We start from the raw sequence: 13,930 nt of genomic DNA on the forward strand, positions 1-13,930 counted from the left end.
TACCTTAGCACATCACAACACAAAACCACAGAACCATTCAATAACAACCCAGAACTTAAGCTTCAGGACCCAACGAGCCCATGGAACCCAACGACGCTTGGAAAGTATTTGAACCAATCGTTAATTAGCTGTGGTGGCTTAGCGATACAATTAGATACATATAGTACGATCTACTAACCCCTCAAATGTAACTTGATAATAGCATTGCTGCTAGCGGTCGCCTCGCAAGCTTCATATTCCATAAAAACGTATTGTACTCAATAAAATTGTGAAAGTAATGCACAAGAAATAGATTTTGGTCTTATATTGAAAAAAAATTAAAGATACCTCTATGTTCACTTTGGAGCAACTTTTGTGGCACTGCACCGTATTAAAGGAGTTGGGAAACTTAAGAGGATAAATTCATGAATACTCTCATTCAAAACAGATTTTATCTTGATACAATTACAAACGAAAACACAGCCGAAATCGCCGATTCTTAGTTTTGTTTTCTCCGCGTGAAATCGATTCGGATTCGATGGGGCATTGCGCAAATATACTCAAATGTAAAATGCAAATGAAAGTCGAAAGGTTCAGCGACAACAAATTGTTCACGCACACGTGAAAATGCAAATGGAGATGTTTCCTTTTTGTTAACACTGATTTTTATTCACAAATAATAAAAAAGAGCTACAACAATTAGCACGGGTGGTGGGTGTTACATGTTAGACATTTGCTTTGGGTCCATCGATCGCATCGATCCCGACTTCTGGGACCATTGGCGCATGGATGCAGGATTCGATGAGGTGGTGGTTAGGCAAACATGTTGACATGGAAAATGACAAAACCGAAATGCAAATTCTTTCTCCAACGCAATTTAATCCAGGAATTTTGGCAGGAAGGCCCCCAAGGAAGCTGGGCGCTCACCTCTAGTAGGCGAATCGGGTGTCCGGGTGGAAGTTGAGCTTGTCCAGCGCTGGGTTGCAGGCAAAGTTGATCATGGGTGGCGGGCCACAGAGCAGCACGATGGTGTCGTCGCTGGCCGGCAGCAGATGTCCGGCGATCATGTCCTCGTTGATGAAGCCCACACTAAAGCCCCAGCCTGTGCGGGAGTAGAGAGAGCATCGGGAAGGGGTTAGCCACGGGCTGTCTACAGACTACTGCGCGTAGTCTATCCCTCTGGCAATTGTGAAACGAAAGCAAAAACTCTTTGACGGGGCAATATATGCTAGATGGAGCTGGTCTTAATAGCTAAACCGCTGCTCCGCTCGATGCCCCAGGCGCTCCAGACCCGGTATGCACGTGTAGTTAACCATGGGCGGGGGACCGCACAGCAGGCACAACGTGTCGCCGTCGGGCGGATAGAGATGCTTCTCCATCATCTCGTCGTTCACGTGTCCGGTGTTGTAGGACCAGGCTATGAACCGGGCGTTGGCCGTTCGCGGCATCCGTTTGAGAGCAGCATGTGGCAAGGCAGATACAAAATTCTTAACATAATAGATGACTTAGACATGGCTCGCTTGTGTGTGTTTCAATGTTTCAATGGTGCGTCCGATGCGTATGAGAAGACTGAATGCGAATGAGGCTAACTATGGCTGAACTGAAGGCTCTCTGTGATAACATTGCTTGATACATCACAAAAAGTGATATTGGTTATTGCTGGATCTTTTTTGAGGCGATAAACGGCTGATATTGAACCAAGAGGTAGAAGGTGTCTAAAACTCGCGATTAACAAGAGGATCTTACAACCATTATGAAAGGAAAAACTGGCCTCGTGTGGGTGAGAGTAGTGAGAGAAACAATATAAATGGGGAAAAACTCAACATGAAACGATCAAATGCGATGTGTGATATGTCCGGAGTGTACCCCAACTGCAGCTTACCTTCGGCTGCCTTGTCCACGGTGTACCAGACCTTGAATTGGTCGGGATGCTTCTGGGCCAGTTCGTCGAGCTCACCGCGCAGTAGAATATCCTTTTCGCTCTGTGAAAGATTAGAAAGATTAGGAGAGCCGACTGGCGTGGCGGGGGTGGGTCACTTACCTGATTGGCAAACAGCAGAGCCATTTCGGTCTTGTCCTTGTCGTTGCGCTTCAGCACTTCTCGGACCAGCTGCAGCATGGGAGTGATGCCTGTGCCGCCGGCAATCATGTTGACCCGCTTGGCGGTCACGTGCTTGGGTGGGTCCTTGCGCAGCTTCTTGATGGAGAAGGTGCCATTGCCGAGGTACTGCAGGCGGCCGGACGGTCCGCGGAACGAGATCTTGTCACCCAGCTCCAGCTGTTCCAGATGCTGGGTCATCTTGCCGCCACCGGGGAACTTGGGATGTGTGTCCTTGAAGTATACCTTGACCACCAGATCGACATAGCCCACGTCCTCGTCGGACGAGATGGGCGTGTAGGGACGGATGACCAGCTCATTGTCAATGGTCGCAATCAGGTGAATGTGCTGGCCCACGGGCAGGCCCAGAACGTGCTGCTTGGAGGGCAGGCCAAAGCGAAAGCGACGCGTGTCGGCGCTAAGCACCTCCTTCTCGACCAGCGGCAGCAGATACTTGTCATTGGGGTCCACCAGGGTGCGGAGGCGGGCAGTGCGATTTGGCTCCCGGCGCGGCTTCGTAGACTTCTTGTTCAGGAAATAGTGGACGATCAGAGCGCCGGCTACGACGGCTACCACGCCCACGGCGATCGGGACAAACTGCAAGAATAGGGAAAACATACATAATTGACTTGTCGAATAAGCAAAGATAACAAGATATCAATGATGACTGCTTCTGTACATACACATGTACATAGTACAGTACGTACATATGAATGCACGTGCGAGTGTTCATGTCCACTCTGAGATTGTGCGGACGCTTATGACACACTCAATGGTGGGATAATGTCTGTTTGTATTAGCTATTTTGAATCGACTGATTAGCGGGGCTGAGTCAAGGTCAAGAGGGAAGATGGAAACTACCGCTTACGTCTGCCGCGATAAGAAAAACAAAAGGTGAAATCTTGACTCGCATGTCGAACCATTTTCGACCTGCGACCGCAACGCAACAGCTGATTGAGGTTACTTTACTGGTTTAACCCCACTGCTCGCACTTCGATCGCTCCACTAGCCACTACCGACCTTGGGGCTCTCGGGCCGGCCTAAAACTAACTGCGTTGCACACTTTAGGGTTAGTGAGTAGTTCGGCTATGACGTCACAGCCACCTTATATCAACTTACATCAAAATCCGTCATGGTTCCCACACTTGTTTAATGCAAATTTTGTTTCTTTTTTTTCAATTTCTAATTTGACTTGCAAGCGAAAACGTTTGAACGACGACGAAAACGCGTGCGGCCGAGCACTGAAATTTGAATGAAGTCGTCGCGTGTAGCTTTGCACGGCTTTACCTCTCAATCTCACTCTACCCCTCTATGAAATGAGGACAAGTCACCGCGATTCATTTTTGATTAGAATACAAATCGGCTATATGATAAAGTTGCCCGAATCGAGCGCAATTAGGCCAGGTCAGATTATTTAGTGGACATGTGTGCAATCACAAACCAAATACGAGGCAGAAATCTTCATTGACGACAAATAATGGTCATGCCACTTTGCAGTATCTGTACTGTACACTACGATAGTACGAGAGCAAGAGAGCGAGTCTGAAAGAGAGAGAGACAGGAGAGCACAAAAGATAGTAAAGTACAAAGTTAGACAAAATCCGTTTTTATTGATTAAGAGCGCAAAGCTCTCTTTGTTGCGGTGGGCGTGCAGAGAGTGAGTGCTAGCCTCGAACAGCTGATTGGCCTTGGCATTGCATTGCACCGGCTTTGTACTGAAAATTTCTTTTAGAGAGAGAGGGGAGGCTAATGGGGTTTACATCCCAGAGTGTACGGCGTGACACTTGCCTGCGAAGCGTATCTGCTTGGAAAAACACGACGAGGATTGGGTGGCTATGTCCCCACCACCAGGCACCAGTCTGAGGCGCCTACTATATAGCATCTCTATAAATAGCGGCGCGACGTCACTTGTTAGAAATCTACACTAATGCAAACGACTAAGCATTTGTCCCGAGAATAGGAATGAAGTGCTGGTGCGGGTGTGTGCTTGACAATTATGAAATTCCGACCACTTGGAACAGGAGTTATGTAAAGCGATGCTGGGCTGCAGCTCGTGTCGTAACTTACGTTGCTCTCGATGAGACGGGCCATGTCCAGGCGTTAGACACGACACTGTCTTCAAATGGGCTCCGGCTTGACAGTCGCAGTGGCTGGTGGGAAAATCAATGGGTCACCAGTCTTGGATAAATTATATAATTCGAAATTTGCACTGATGCCGTCGCCGGCGTAGGAGCGCTAATACAAGGCGCAGCCACTAACGGCGTACTATCGAAGGCAGTGTTTTGTTTGCACGCGCTCTTTATGTCTGCACTGCACTCCGTTCTCTCTGAGAGCGGGCGACCGTGCTCTTCTTTGTGTCAAACACAGCTGGAGTAGCGCTGCAGCTGAAAGAGATTTGTGATAAAGCGAGCTTCTTCAATTACCAATAAGTAAAATATTCACCTTATCAATGGACTGTCACCGGGCCGGGGTCGAAGTAGGCTGATTTGTGTAATACTTTAAATCAAAACAATCCCAGCCAGCTGCAGCTCGAGTTCAATTTTGATAAGTGTTGCCACATCTCAGAAAAAGGTAAGTCGAGCCTGGCGAGTATCAATAGTATCGCTAAGGTATCGACTATCGAAAATCCTTACCGCTGTGAAGTATCGATCGATGCCGCTGTACTTGCTAGTGATGGAAAAGATGGTGGCATATGATATTTTTTTTATCACAGCAGGGCTGCTTTGAAAAAAAGTTGGCGGCAAAATGGATATATAGCATAGTTGTGTTGTTTATCTTGCAGTATAATTTGGACTTGAAGAATAAACCACTTCTATTAAATTCAAATTAAACTGAAAAATGGAATACATGCAAATACGTTTTAGAGATGTCACTATTGCATATCTGCCGGAAGTCTGGTCACACTAATATGACCCAATGCAACTTTGCGACTCTGGGAGACGCCGATAATTTAAACTTTTGCAACTGTAGCGGTCTAACGGGACGCACTGATCCCAAAATTGTTGAAACAATGGATTTTGTTACTGTCATTTCCACGGGTGGCAGTGTTGAGGTGAGTGCAGGCATCGTGCAGTAATATCCCCTCCAGAAGATTACCAAACCATTTTCCGAGTATAGTATGTAGTGCGGGAATACGCCACTGCCTTTATGGGAGCCATCTTCGCGGATCCCCACAACTGGCATGCGAAGGTGTCGCATCAGTTTGTGGGCCAGTGCTTCCACGTGCTGGGACTGAAGTTCAACGTGAGTGTGAAGGAGTTCCGCAAAACGCAGGATCATCCGTATCGCAACGACAACCCCAACTACATATTCGATGCTGTGCCCTTTGTGATGACTGCCGTGGAATCTTTTCTGGAGAAGCTGCCCACTCTATTGGCCTGCCATGCGAAGAGTTTGGAGCCGGATAGGAGCAAGTCAAAGACACCTGCTGCCAAGCGCTTCGACGAGCTGACTGACCCAGTTTCCTGCTACCTAAAAGTGGTGCTTACATGGACGAAAGTGGTGCATTACATATGCACCTCAATGCAGCTGAACCCCTGCGCAGGTGATAAGTACCTCTGCGAGCCAGTGGCCAGAATGTGTATGTGCTTCTCCCCCCGAACCCCGAATAAGTGCTAACTAATTGAAAAATGATCTACCGTAGCATTCAGCATACTCTGCGGGCTGTCCAAGCTGCTGCCCACATACAACGACGAGTTTGGAGGCTTTAAGCATATTTGCCTCACGCTCACCATTGACGCACGCTATGGGCTATTGTGAGTGAGCACTGAGACGCGTACCGATTGTGATAAAAAAATACCCTTGTGTGATTTGCAGCTACCAGGCGACTAGTCAACATATACTAAAACCCATGCTGGACATGTTTCGGGAGCACTTTGGGACATTCTGCAGCGTGGAGAACTCTGCGCTAGACTTTGTCTACTGTGCTCTGGCTGTTGTGGTAAGCCCTGAACCAATCATTCACAGCAATCATTCGTGAATGAAATCGTAATTTTAGATGGAGGATGAAGATAGCTACATCATGACCTACGAGTTCCTGGAAAGTATGCTCAAGCAGTTTGCCCAGGACCAGCAGCGTGATCGAAGTGGCAATCTGTATCTACGTCTGTTTACCAATGAGCTGATCACTGATAGGTTTCTGGCCCTACACTTTGAGGTTTTGAAGTCGAGTAAATCCAAAGCCCTGCTTATGGCCACGCTCCTGTACATACGGACGCTCCAGCGGTAAGCAGCAGAGGCGTAATAGCCGTAAAAGCCGATTCCTCATTCTTTAACCGATCCGTCCGGATGGTTTTCCAGACACATTGTCAGTGCTGAACGGTTTCCAACGAGGTTCCACGAAATTATCCTGGAGCTGTTGCTTCGCCTGCCACAAGCTTTGACCATGGTTTGGTCCATGGCAGCGAAGCTCTATGTGGAATTGGCCCAGCGCCTGTACAATGAGAGGGAAATAGTTATGCACATCTTGGAGACGTACGTCAAGTGTCAGTACAGCCCTCGCCGAAATCCCAGCTTTGCGCAGTTCAGGGCCCAACTGACACGCTACCTAAAGACGATAATGGAGCATTTTCCAGCAGTGCGGCGGTTCGAGGTCTACACGTTTGTGCTCACTTCCCAGCAAGTGCGCATCGAACTGAGCGTCATAGCCGCACAATCCGTATGCGTGCTCTTTGACCTCTATTGGCTTGAATATTCCACCTCGGAGGAAGCTCGTAAAGAGGTACACGAACTTCTGCGTACTTGGCCGTATCTCATTTCGTCGTCAACCCACCAAAGTGTCACCCGACCTGTGCTCTACAGTGTCTACAGCGCCGTAGATTTTATGGCTGTGGCTTCAAATAATGTCGAGGTTTGTGCCCTAGGAACTCTAAAAAATATTGCTGAAGACCAACTACATAAATACATATATTATTGTACATTGCATAGCTGCTGCTGACACTGGAGACATTCTGCCTGGATAAGTTTCTACACGATGAAACGCTAAGCGATTCGGAATTCAGCGGCCTCTACACAAATCTATCCCGCTCCGTGGAGGCAACTGGCAACAGGCAGACACACATAACCGCCGCAGGGTCTGTGCAATATCAGCACGCTCAGCTGCAGGCTCAGATGAGTGCCAGTGACCTGGGGGCTGCACAGAGGAAGGAACTGCTGGAAGCCTATGCCCAGTGCCTGCGTCGCTTGCACGCCCTTCTTAGGGCCAACAAGCTAAGCGGGGACCGTCTGGCTGAAATGGTGGACTGCTTAGTAGTCAATCTGCTGGAAAGACCACAGCAGAACGACAACCTGAGTAAGCGTGACATGTTCTAGAAGTGCCGTGTTAATCACAGACTGTTTTGTAGGTATCTTTGGCTCCGAAAGCTTGGCCTTCATGCTCATCATGCTGCACAAGGAGCACAAGGATGTGATCGGCCTGGCCCAGCAGTTACGTGACTTCTGCGTTTATGAGCTCTCGAACCCCACACAGGAGAGCTTTCAGCGAACCAAGTTTATGTTCTGCTCCGTTGTCATCCTGCACATTGGCTTGAGGAATAGTTTTCCTCTAGACGCTCCAACATACGACGCACTCCTTATGAGTCTGACAGTCACTCCGTCGGGATCGCAGCCAAGTTGCGATCAGCTCACCCAGAGTTATATTCAAGAGAAGCACTTGCTGTTTCGTCAAATGCTCGCTTGCGATCAGGTCGCGTTGCCCAACAACCGAATTTGGAAAGCTCTGTTGCAGTACAATGTGGTGGGAACTGCCTCGCAAGTCCTTCGGCCAGAGCTTGATTTACTAGTCGGCGTTCTGATAGAGCACCGCATTCTCTGCTATGTCCACTGTCTGTCGGTAATCCAGCTGCGCTTCGGCAACGAAGCCAATGTCAATAAACGGATGGCCGCTACGCTGAATGCCCATCTGCGGCTTATTGAGGGCCATGCCTCCGCCGTAGACGCTTGGCTTCTGCGTTGGACTGTTTTCAATGGTTCGCTGAATCTCTTGATTAAAAAAATGGGCACTGTAAGATTGGAGGCAGCCAATGTCCAAGGGAATCGCTTGCTGCCGCTGCAGCATCTGCAACTGATTGTGGCCAATATGCGTCTGAAAGAAGCGCATTTCCAGAAAATGTAGGTCCAGAAGATTTTCCAAATGATATTTTAAACTAAATGGATCGTTAATTTCTTTACAGCGCTCGCTCGATTTGCAGCTTAAAAGAAGCGGCAGCTGGGCCCAAGGAGAGAGCAGAAATCGACAGTTTCATAAATCAGATCAGTGCGTTCAAATATCGCTGCGAGGATGAGCACGCGGAGGCATCAATTAGTGCAGATTTTGAGGGAAAACTGATGTCAGTGCCGCCTGGTCCCATGACCTTATGGCAATGCAAGGCCATGGATAATTTGGATTTCTTAAACTCTTTTGGTTCCCGTTTGGGTTGATTAACATCTTAAAGTCAGTGTTTAGTTTCGTTTAGTTTTGTATAATAGTGTATTCTCACATTATCCATAATTATCTCGTATGTTTAATTTAGGCCAAATAAGGTCATAAGTTCAGCAAGGTCCACACTGTCCGTTTGCTTAAAATGCATTAGCTTGTTGTACACGAAGGACAGGCGTTCGGGATTGTCGGTCTCAGAAATTAAATGTTTAAGAACCTTAAAATATTTAAATTGTTTAGCAAGGAAGTAAAATTCATTTAGGAATAGGTTATACGCACCTCAAGAAAAATTTCGATAGCAGATTCAGGAGCAGGTGTCGATGTACTCGTAGCTAAAAATATAGCGTCGTGGACTTGGGTTTGATTACCATGTAAATCCAACAGCAAACTTAACATTTTAATTATAGCTGCGTTGCTGTTTTCAAGAGTGGTCTGGTCCAATGCCCAGAAATGAGGCCCAGTGGCAAAATAGGTGATGGAATCATTCAAAAATTGAAACTTTAGTGAAAATTTGCAAAGAGTGACCTCACACTCTATGCCAGTGGTCTTAATTTCAAATACTGGCATGCCTTTAGCAGAGTTCTCCGCCATAAAGACACTGAGGGTGTACGTCTTGCTGCTCGCACAATTCATCTGACCAATACGGGCAAGAGCTCTTTTTAAATCGTCATTAAACAGGGATATTATCAAATAGGGAATAACATATCCGCTTCGTACAACTGGATGTTGTACATCTGCCTTCAGGTCGTAAACCGATGCGTCTTTGTCTTGGAGTACTTTAATACGATTAATATTGAACGGCATTTTTAGAAAAAGCACTGGATAATGATACGGGTGATTGATACCTGGGACAGTGTAAAAACGTACGATATTCGGATATACATATGTATGGTCGAAAAGAATGTAAAGCTTACTCGTTTTTATAAAATCAATTAGAGTGCCCTGGAAAATAGAGTTTATGTCGTGGAATGCTTGAACTATTTTCTGAACAATCTCTTCAGTATCCTTGGAGATTATAGTCGGAGTTGGCGAATCGAATTGTGGTATTTTTTCCATTAATTTATCAAAAGCCTCGTTGAATTTAAGCGACATCTTGACGATTTTTCCAGCTCTGACTTGTTTCGGGGAATTCACAGACGTCTACGGCTGCACTTGCCACTTCAGAGATGGGATGTTTGATTCTTTCAAAAATATCGGCCAGCATAGCCGAACTGCCAGATTCACGTTTTGCTAATCGCACAAAAATACTGACATTTAAATCCGAAAAAAAATAGTGTTGACTTGTTGACAAAATTAGTTCCGTTAATGATGTATTTATTATCCGTATCAATATTTTCGCCAGTCTGCAAAACTATATCCTAGAAATATATTGTCAACAAAAAATATTTATCGATATATTGGTCAACATATATTTAACATCGCCCTCTCAAAATTTTCACTCTTTTCAGAGGTGAAGAGAGCGTTTTCGTGGTGACTTTTCGTGGTGTGAGCAACATGTATCTTGCGTTCCCGTAAGATGCATTTGATTTGTATGGGAAAAATTTCAGCAACATGGGAAATGAAGAGGCAGCATTGTTGTGCAACTTTGGCACGGGCTGAGCAACCATCTGCATACCTTGGGAAAATGGATATTATGGACTTGAGATATTGTTTGTAGTTTCAGGCTCCAATTAATGAAGGTCACTACTCAGTCTCTCTTCTAAAGAAATTAACAAAGTTTTGCAGCTCACGGGTTCCAATAATAGTTATCAGAACCGGGATAAATGTATTTATAAAACACAAACATGTGCATATATAGGTAAAAAACATGTCAATCTAGGATAAAAATAAATAATGTTTCAATGGAGCTTGGAACAACAAATTTAACATAAATTAAAAGAAATAAGGTATACCAAAGTACATACGCATAGAAGAAACTTGGTTGACCAGCAACACTGACGAAACATTTAGTCAAAATTTACGTTTTATACTTTGGCCGCTTTTGTTTTAACCTTATTATGTAAAAAAATCCAATGAAAAAGTGAAACCAACATTCCTGACAAAATTCATTGGGTTGGATAAAATTATTTGTTCAGGGAGAGGGCCAACTAGCTAGTAATATTAAACCGAATATCAAATTCGAGGAATATCAACGTTGAATGTTTTGAAAAAACAATCGATACCGTGGTATCGGGCTCAAAAATATTAAAAAACCATTGAAACCTTTTAGGAACTTGTCCATTGTAAAAATTAGATGCCACCTGTCGATTGGTTTACAAATGTGTCTTCGTATTTTATAGCAGCCAATCCCTGTAGCTCGATACTATCATGATAGTCGCAAAACCGTCGATAGTAGAGGCTAGCAGTAAAATATCGATACTATCGATAGTGCCCTCGATGGTTTGACACTTCTACCCATCGCTCGTTCTTTCGTAAACCGGACGTTCCGACGTGCAGACATGGCGTAAGTTACACAAAATAAATCTTTAAAAATACTGGGCATCCCTAATGTTTTTGACATGGTTTAACTGTAATTCGTTAAATAGTGGTACGATAACAATGCAATGCATACTATTTTATGCATTTGGCAATCAGAAACCAGCTTTTTAGACCATTTTCCATGTCCATATCAGTTTGGAAATGATTGCAAAATTAAATGTGATTTTGTGCTATGGGCGCAGCTACTAATGTGAGCTGCACTCAATTGCACAATGCCTCGACAGTTAAACAAGGAATAGACTACTTTTTGTATGATACGTTTTGTGGATATTTTCGCTAATAATTTACTTTGTGTTGCAGATCGAAAGTTTCGCGTGACACGCTCTATGAGGGCGTCAGTGGAATTCTGGAGAATTCGCTGAAGAAGAAGCGTGGCTTCCTCGAGACGGTGGAGTTGCAAATCGGCCTCAAGAACTACGATCCCCAGAAGGACAAGCGTTTCTCCGGCACTGTCAAGTACGTTGGCTAAAATACCTGCGCCAGTGAGTACGTCTGCTCCCCGCGAGTAGTGTGCCACAGCGTCAGGAAGTCGATCATGTGGCAACACATCTCGGCGGACCTGCACTCAGGGTCTTAAAAACAAATTGAGTAGGTTTCCAGCAATGGAAACCGACCCCTATAGTTATTTTAATGAAAACAGGCTTGCTCACCCGTGGGCTTTGTAAGTTTTCTGCGTTCCCAACATACCCCCCTAGTTAGAGCCTAGCGTCTGTGAAATGTGAGTGGTATATTGATGAATCTTTTCGTTTGTTTTTGATCTGCAGGTTGAAGCACATCCCACGTCCCAAGATGAAGGTGTGCATCCTTGGCGATCAGCAGCATTGCGATGAGGCCAAGGCTAATGGCGTTGAGTTCATGGATGCCGAAGCCCTGAAGAAGCTGAACAAGAACAAGAAACTTGTGAAGAAGCTGGCCAAGTCTTACGACGCGTTCCTGGCTTCCGAGTCGCTCATCAAGCAGATCCCACGTCTGCTGGGTCCCGGTTTGAACAAGGCCGGAAAGTTCCCTGCCCTGCTGTCGCATCAGGAGTCGATGATTGGCAAGATCGAGGAGGTCAAGTCCACCATCAAGTTCCAGATGAAGAAGGTTCTGTGTCTGTCGGTCGCCGTCGGACACGTTGGCATGAAGAGCGATGAGCTTGCCCAGAACGTCAACCTGTCGATCAATTTCCTGGTCTCGCTGTTGAAGAAGAACTGGCAGAATGTGCGCTCGCTGCACATCAAGTCCTCCATGGGCCCACCCCAGCGTCTCTACTAGATGTCTATAATTTTTAACATCCGATAATAAATGAGGAATTACATTTTGCTAAATGTATCTTAACTAAATTTCTTTATATTGCAATAATACGGTATTTTGTTTGGGAAGTTAGATTTCAGTGGAACTGATGGTTCGCGCCAGAAAATCACGTACACGCAAACCTTTCTCCGTCTCCCCTTCGACGTCTTCGCAGCAATCTGGCAGTGGGTCTGATTTAAACTTGGAGACGTCCACTGCGTTGCCCCATTCCAGCATGTGCGGCTCGCTTATCTGCTCCAGCAGATTGTGCAGGACTGCAGCAGCCGTAATAATGCAGGAGGCCGTCTGGAAGCGGATGTCCAGCGGCTGGATGAAAAAGTGCCAACGCGACATCAGACGGTGCAGTGCACAGTCGCTCAACTCCTGCAGACGTTCCGCCACTTCGTTGAAGTCGTGCTCGTGCGGAGCAATCGGATCCGCATAGCGCTGGAGTAGCCATCGACGCAGCGGATAATTTTGTTGAGGCGGAACCAAGACAAATGGGGAAATCAGGCGTCCATTTATGGGTATCTGAGGCAGATCCGTAAGTCGGTTTGGCGCTTTGGAGAACAGTGGCATCATCGAGGCCCTGCTTCCGTTGCCTAGCCGCAGTTCGCGAAAGAGCATACGATCGTCCAGTAAAAACTCCATGCGCATTACCGATTGACCAGCATAGTTTAGGGGGCCGCTATTGGCTCGTATCGGGATGGAGCACACGCCCAGGATACCAACGAGGGCCGCAGGCATGTTGCTTTCTTTCTGGAAACCGACCATGACGTTGCCGCAGTCCGGCTCGGATTGTGGCAATTTGCGTAGAGCCTTTCCCAGGGTGGACATGACGGCGTTGCAGAAGAGTTTCAGGCACTTGATTGTTCTTAGCCGGGGTACGGAAAACAGATTCGATATGATCGAGATGCGCTCGCCGCTGGCCAGATAGTAGAGCGCCAAGGCAACGCATTTGTCCAGGGAAATTTCGAGAGAGCTTCCGCTACACTGCCCCCCCTTGCGCATTGCTGGTGTCAGCTGCCGGCACAGCGCCTTGAAGGTGCTCCGGGTTATGTGCAGTTTGTTTAGGAACTCTTCATCGCTCAGCTCCGGGAATATGTCCTCATAGACGATCTGATTGTCTGTTATGTTGGTCTGTTGTATATTGTCGTTGGCATCGCTCTCCTCGGACTCCTCATCTTCCAGGCTAGCACGTTTGAGGCGCAACATGGCATACATCTGCATATAGTTGGATTGCATTTCGACCATCTGCTGCATGAAAAACGAACGCAGATGCCTATACCGGCGCCTGCTCCGCTGCTGGGACCGACGTCTATGTGTAATCACAGTAAGTTGCACGTGCTGTATGTGCAGCCATAAGAGCCTGGCGATCCTTTCCTTGCGATTCCGCCAATCATCATCCTTGTTTTGGTTCTTTTTAGTCTCCACCAGTTTGGCCAGGGCATTGCTTAAATTGCTGTTGATTAATTCCAGTTCTTTCTCCATTTTGTTGTAGTGTCTTTGTTTTTATTTTATTAGTGATGGTCAAGAGCGTAATATAAGTATCGCTGCTCGTATATATACGACTCAAATCAAAGCCCTGTTTGAATATAATTTGAATCGTATAGAATTCTGATTCAGATTAATCACTCGAGGGGTGAAAAACAACACATTTTGGTATAATTTAACGACATAAGAAT

At 46.2% G+C, this 13,930-nt stretch overlaps 5 protein-coding genes across 10 annotated transcripts; 2 read left to right on the forward strand and 3 right to left on the reverse strand.

The window, feature by feature from the left end:
• Positions 1-623: 623 nt before the first annotated feature.
• LOC111076744 (NADH-cytochrome b5 reductase 3) lies at positions 624-4,621 on the reverse strand. 6 transcript variants are annotated; one of them, XM_022370662.2, is made up of 5 exons: positions 4,520-4,616; positions 4,145-4,461; positions 2,021-2,674; positions 1,862-1,961; positions 624-1,081 (listed from the first exon to the last, which is right to left on the reverse strand). In XM_022370662.2, exons 2-5 carry the CDS (start codon positions 4,166-4,168, stop codon positions 909-911), a joined length of 951 nt encoding a protein of 316 aa, XP_022226354.1. In that variant the 5' UTR covers positions 4,169-4,461; positions 4,520-4,616; the 3' UTR covers positions 624-908. The 6 variants fall into 6 exon arrangements, with proteins under 6 accessions (XP_022226354.1, XP_022226357.1, XP_022226352.1 ...); XM_022370660.2 differs by lacking the exon at positions 624-1,081 and adding an exon at positions 1,135-1,438 and having other exon boundaries at positions 4,520-4,621; XM_022370663.2 differs by lacking the exon at positions 624-1,081 and adding an exon at positions 1,138-1,396 and having other exon boundaries at positions 4,520-4,620.
• LOC111076740 lies at positions 4,569-8,494 on the forward strand. The gene is made up of 9 exons (XM_022370657.2): positions 4,569-5,129; positions 5,195-5,657; positions 5,721-5,832; positions 5,894-6,017; positions 6,075-6,301; positions 6,377-6,926; positions 7,004-7,367; positions 7,420-8,185; positions 8,248-8,494. The coding sequence occupies exons 1-9, from the start codon at positions 4,944-4,946 to the stop codon at positions 8,492-8,494; spliced, it is 3,039 nt and encodes a 1,012-aa protein (XP_022226349.2). The 5' UTR covers positions 4,569-4,943.
• A 302-nt stretch (positions 8,495-8,796) lies between these two features.
• Positions 8,797-9,803, reverse strand: LOC111076745. Its single transcript, XM_041592625.1, has 3 exons — positions 9,407-9,803; positions 8,887-9,337; positions 8,797-8,824 (listed from the first exon to the last, which is right to left on the reverse strand). Exons 1-3 carry the CDS (start codon positions 9,582-9,584, stop codon positions 8,797-8,799), a joined length of 657 nt encoding a protein of 218 aa, XP_041448559.1. The 5' UTR covers positions 9,585-9,803.
• Positions 9,804-10,827: 1,024 nt separating this feature from the next.
• On the forward strand, positions 10,828-12,290 carry LOC111076739 (60S ribosomal protein L10a-2). The gene is made up of 3 exons (XM_022370656.2): positions 10,828-10,935; positions 11,271-11,426; positions 11,735-12,290. Exons 1-3 carry the CDS (start codon positions 10,931-10,933, stop codon positions 12,225-12,227), a joined length of 654 nt encoding a protein of 217 aa, XP_022226348.1. The 5' UTR covers positions 10,828-10,930; the 3' UTR covers positions 12,228-12,290.
• On the reverse strand, positions 12,281-13,927 carry LOC111076737. The gene has a single exon (XM_022370654.2). The coding sequence runs from the start codon at positions 13,734-13,736 to the stop codon at positions 12,336-12,338; it is 1,401 nt and encodes a 466-aa protein (XP_022226346.2). The 5' UTR covers positions 13,737-13,927; the 3' UTR covers positions 12,281-12,335.
• Between the last annotated feature and the right edge of the window lie 3 nt (positions 13,928-13,930).

Source organism: Drosophila obscura, unplaced genomic scaffold, assembly GCF_018151105.1.
Source record: "Drosophila obscura isolate BZ-5 IFL unplaced genomic scaffold, ASM1815110v1 contig_181, whole genome shotgun sequence".
NCBI lineage: Eukaryota > Metazoa > Arthropoda > Insecta > Diptera > Drosophilidae > Drosophila > Drosophila obscura.

What these genes read in the sequence shown, in the direction of transcription:
- LOC111076744 (XM_022370660.2), bottom strand. Translation starts at nt 4,168, where the DNA reads ATGGCCCGTCTCATCGAGAGCAAC. An exon ending in CCCGTCTCATCGAGAGCAAC is followed by an intron (nt 2,675 to 4,144) that starts GTAAGTTACGAC and finishes CTATTCTTGCAG; the next exon opens with TTTGTCCCGATCGCCGTGGG. An exon ending in CTCTGCTGTTTGCCAATCAG is followed by an intron (nt 1,962 to 2,020) that starts GTAAGTGACCCA and finishes AATCTTTCACAG; the next exon opens with AGCGAAAAGGATATTCTACT.
- LOC111076740 (XM_022370657.2), top strand. Translation starts at nt 4,944, where the DNA reads ATGTCACTATTGCATATCTGCCGGAAGTCTGGTCACACTAATATGACC. An exon ending in CCACGGGTGGCAGTGTTGAG is followed by an intron (nt 5,130 to 5,194) that starts GTGAGTGCAGGC and finishes TTCCGAGTATAG; the next exon opens with TATGTAGTGCGGGAATACGC. An exon ending in GACGCACGCTATGGGCTATT is followed by an intron (nt 5,833 to 5,893) that starts GTGAGTGAGCAC and finishes TGTGATTTGCAG; the next exon opens with CTACCAGGCGACTAGTCAAC.
- LOC111076745 (XM_041592625.1), bottom strand. Translation starts at nt 9,584, where the DNA reads ATGTCGCTTAAATTCAACGAGGCTTTTGATAAATTAATGGAAAAAATA. An exon ending in AATTGATTTTATAAAAACGA is followed by an intron (nt 9,338 to 9,406) that starts GTAAGCTTTACA and finishes ACACTGTCCCAG; the next exon opens with GTATCAATCACCCGTATCAT. An exon ending in AACGCAGCTATAATTAAAAT is followed by an intron (nt 8,825 to 8,886) that starts GTTAAGTTTGCT and finishes CTATATTTTTAG; the next exon opens with CTACGAGTACATCGACACCT.
- LOC111076739 (XM_022370656.2), top strand. An exon ending in CGTTTCTCCGGCACTGTCAA is followed by an intron (nt 11,427 to 11,734) that starts GTACGTTGGCTA and finishes TTTGATCTGCAG; the next exon opens with GTTGAAGCACATCCCACGTC.
- LOC111076737 (XM_022370654.2), bottom strand. Translation starts at nt 13,736, where the DNA reads ATGGAGAAAGAACTGGAATTAATCAACAGCAATTTAAGCAATGCCCTG.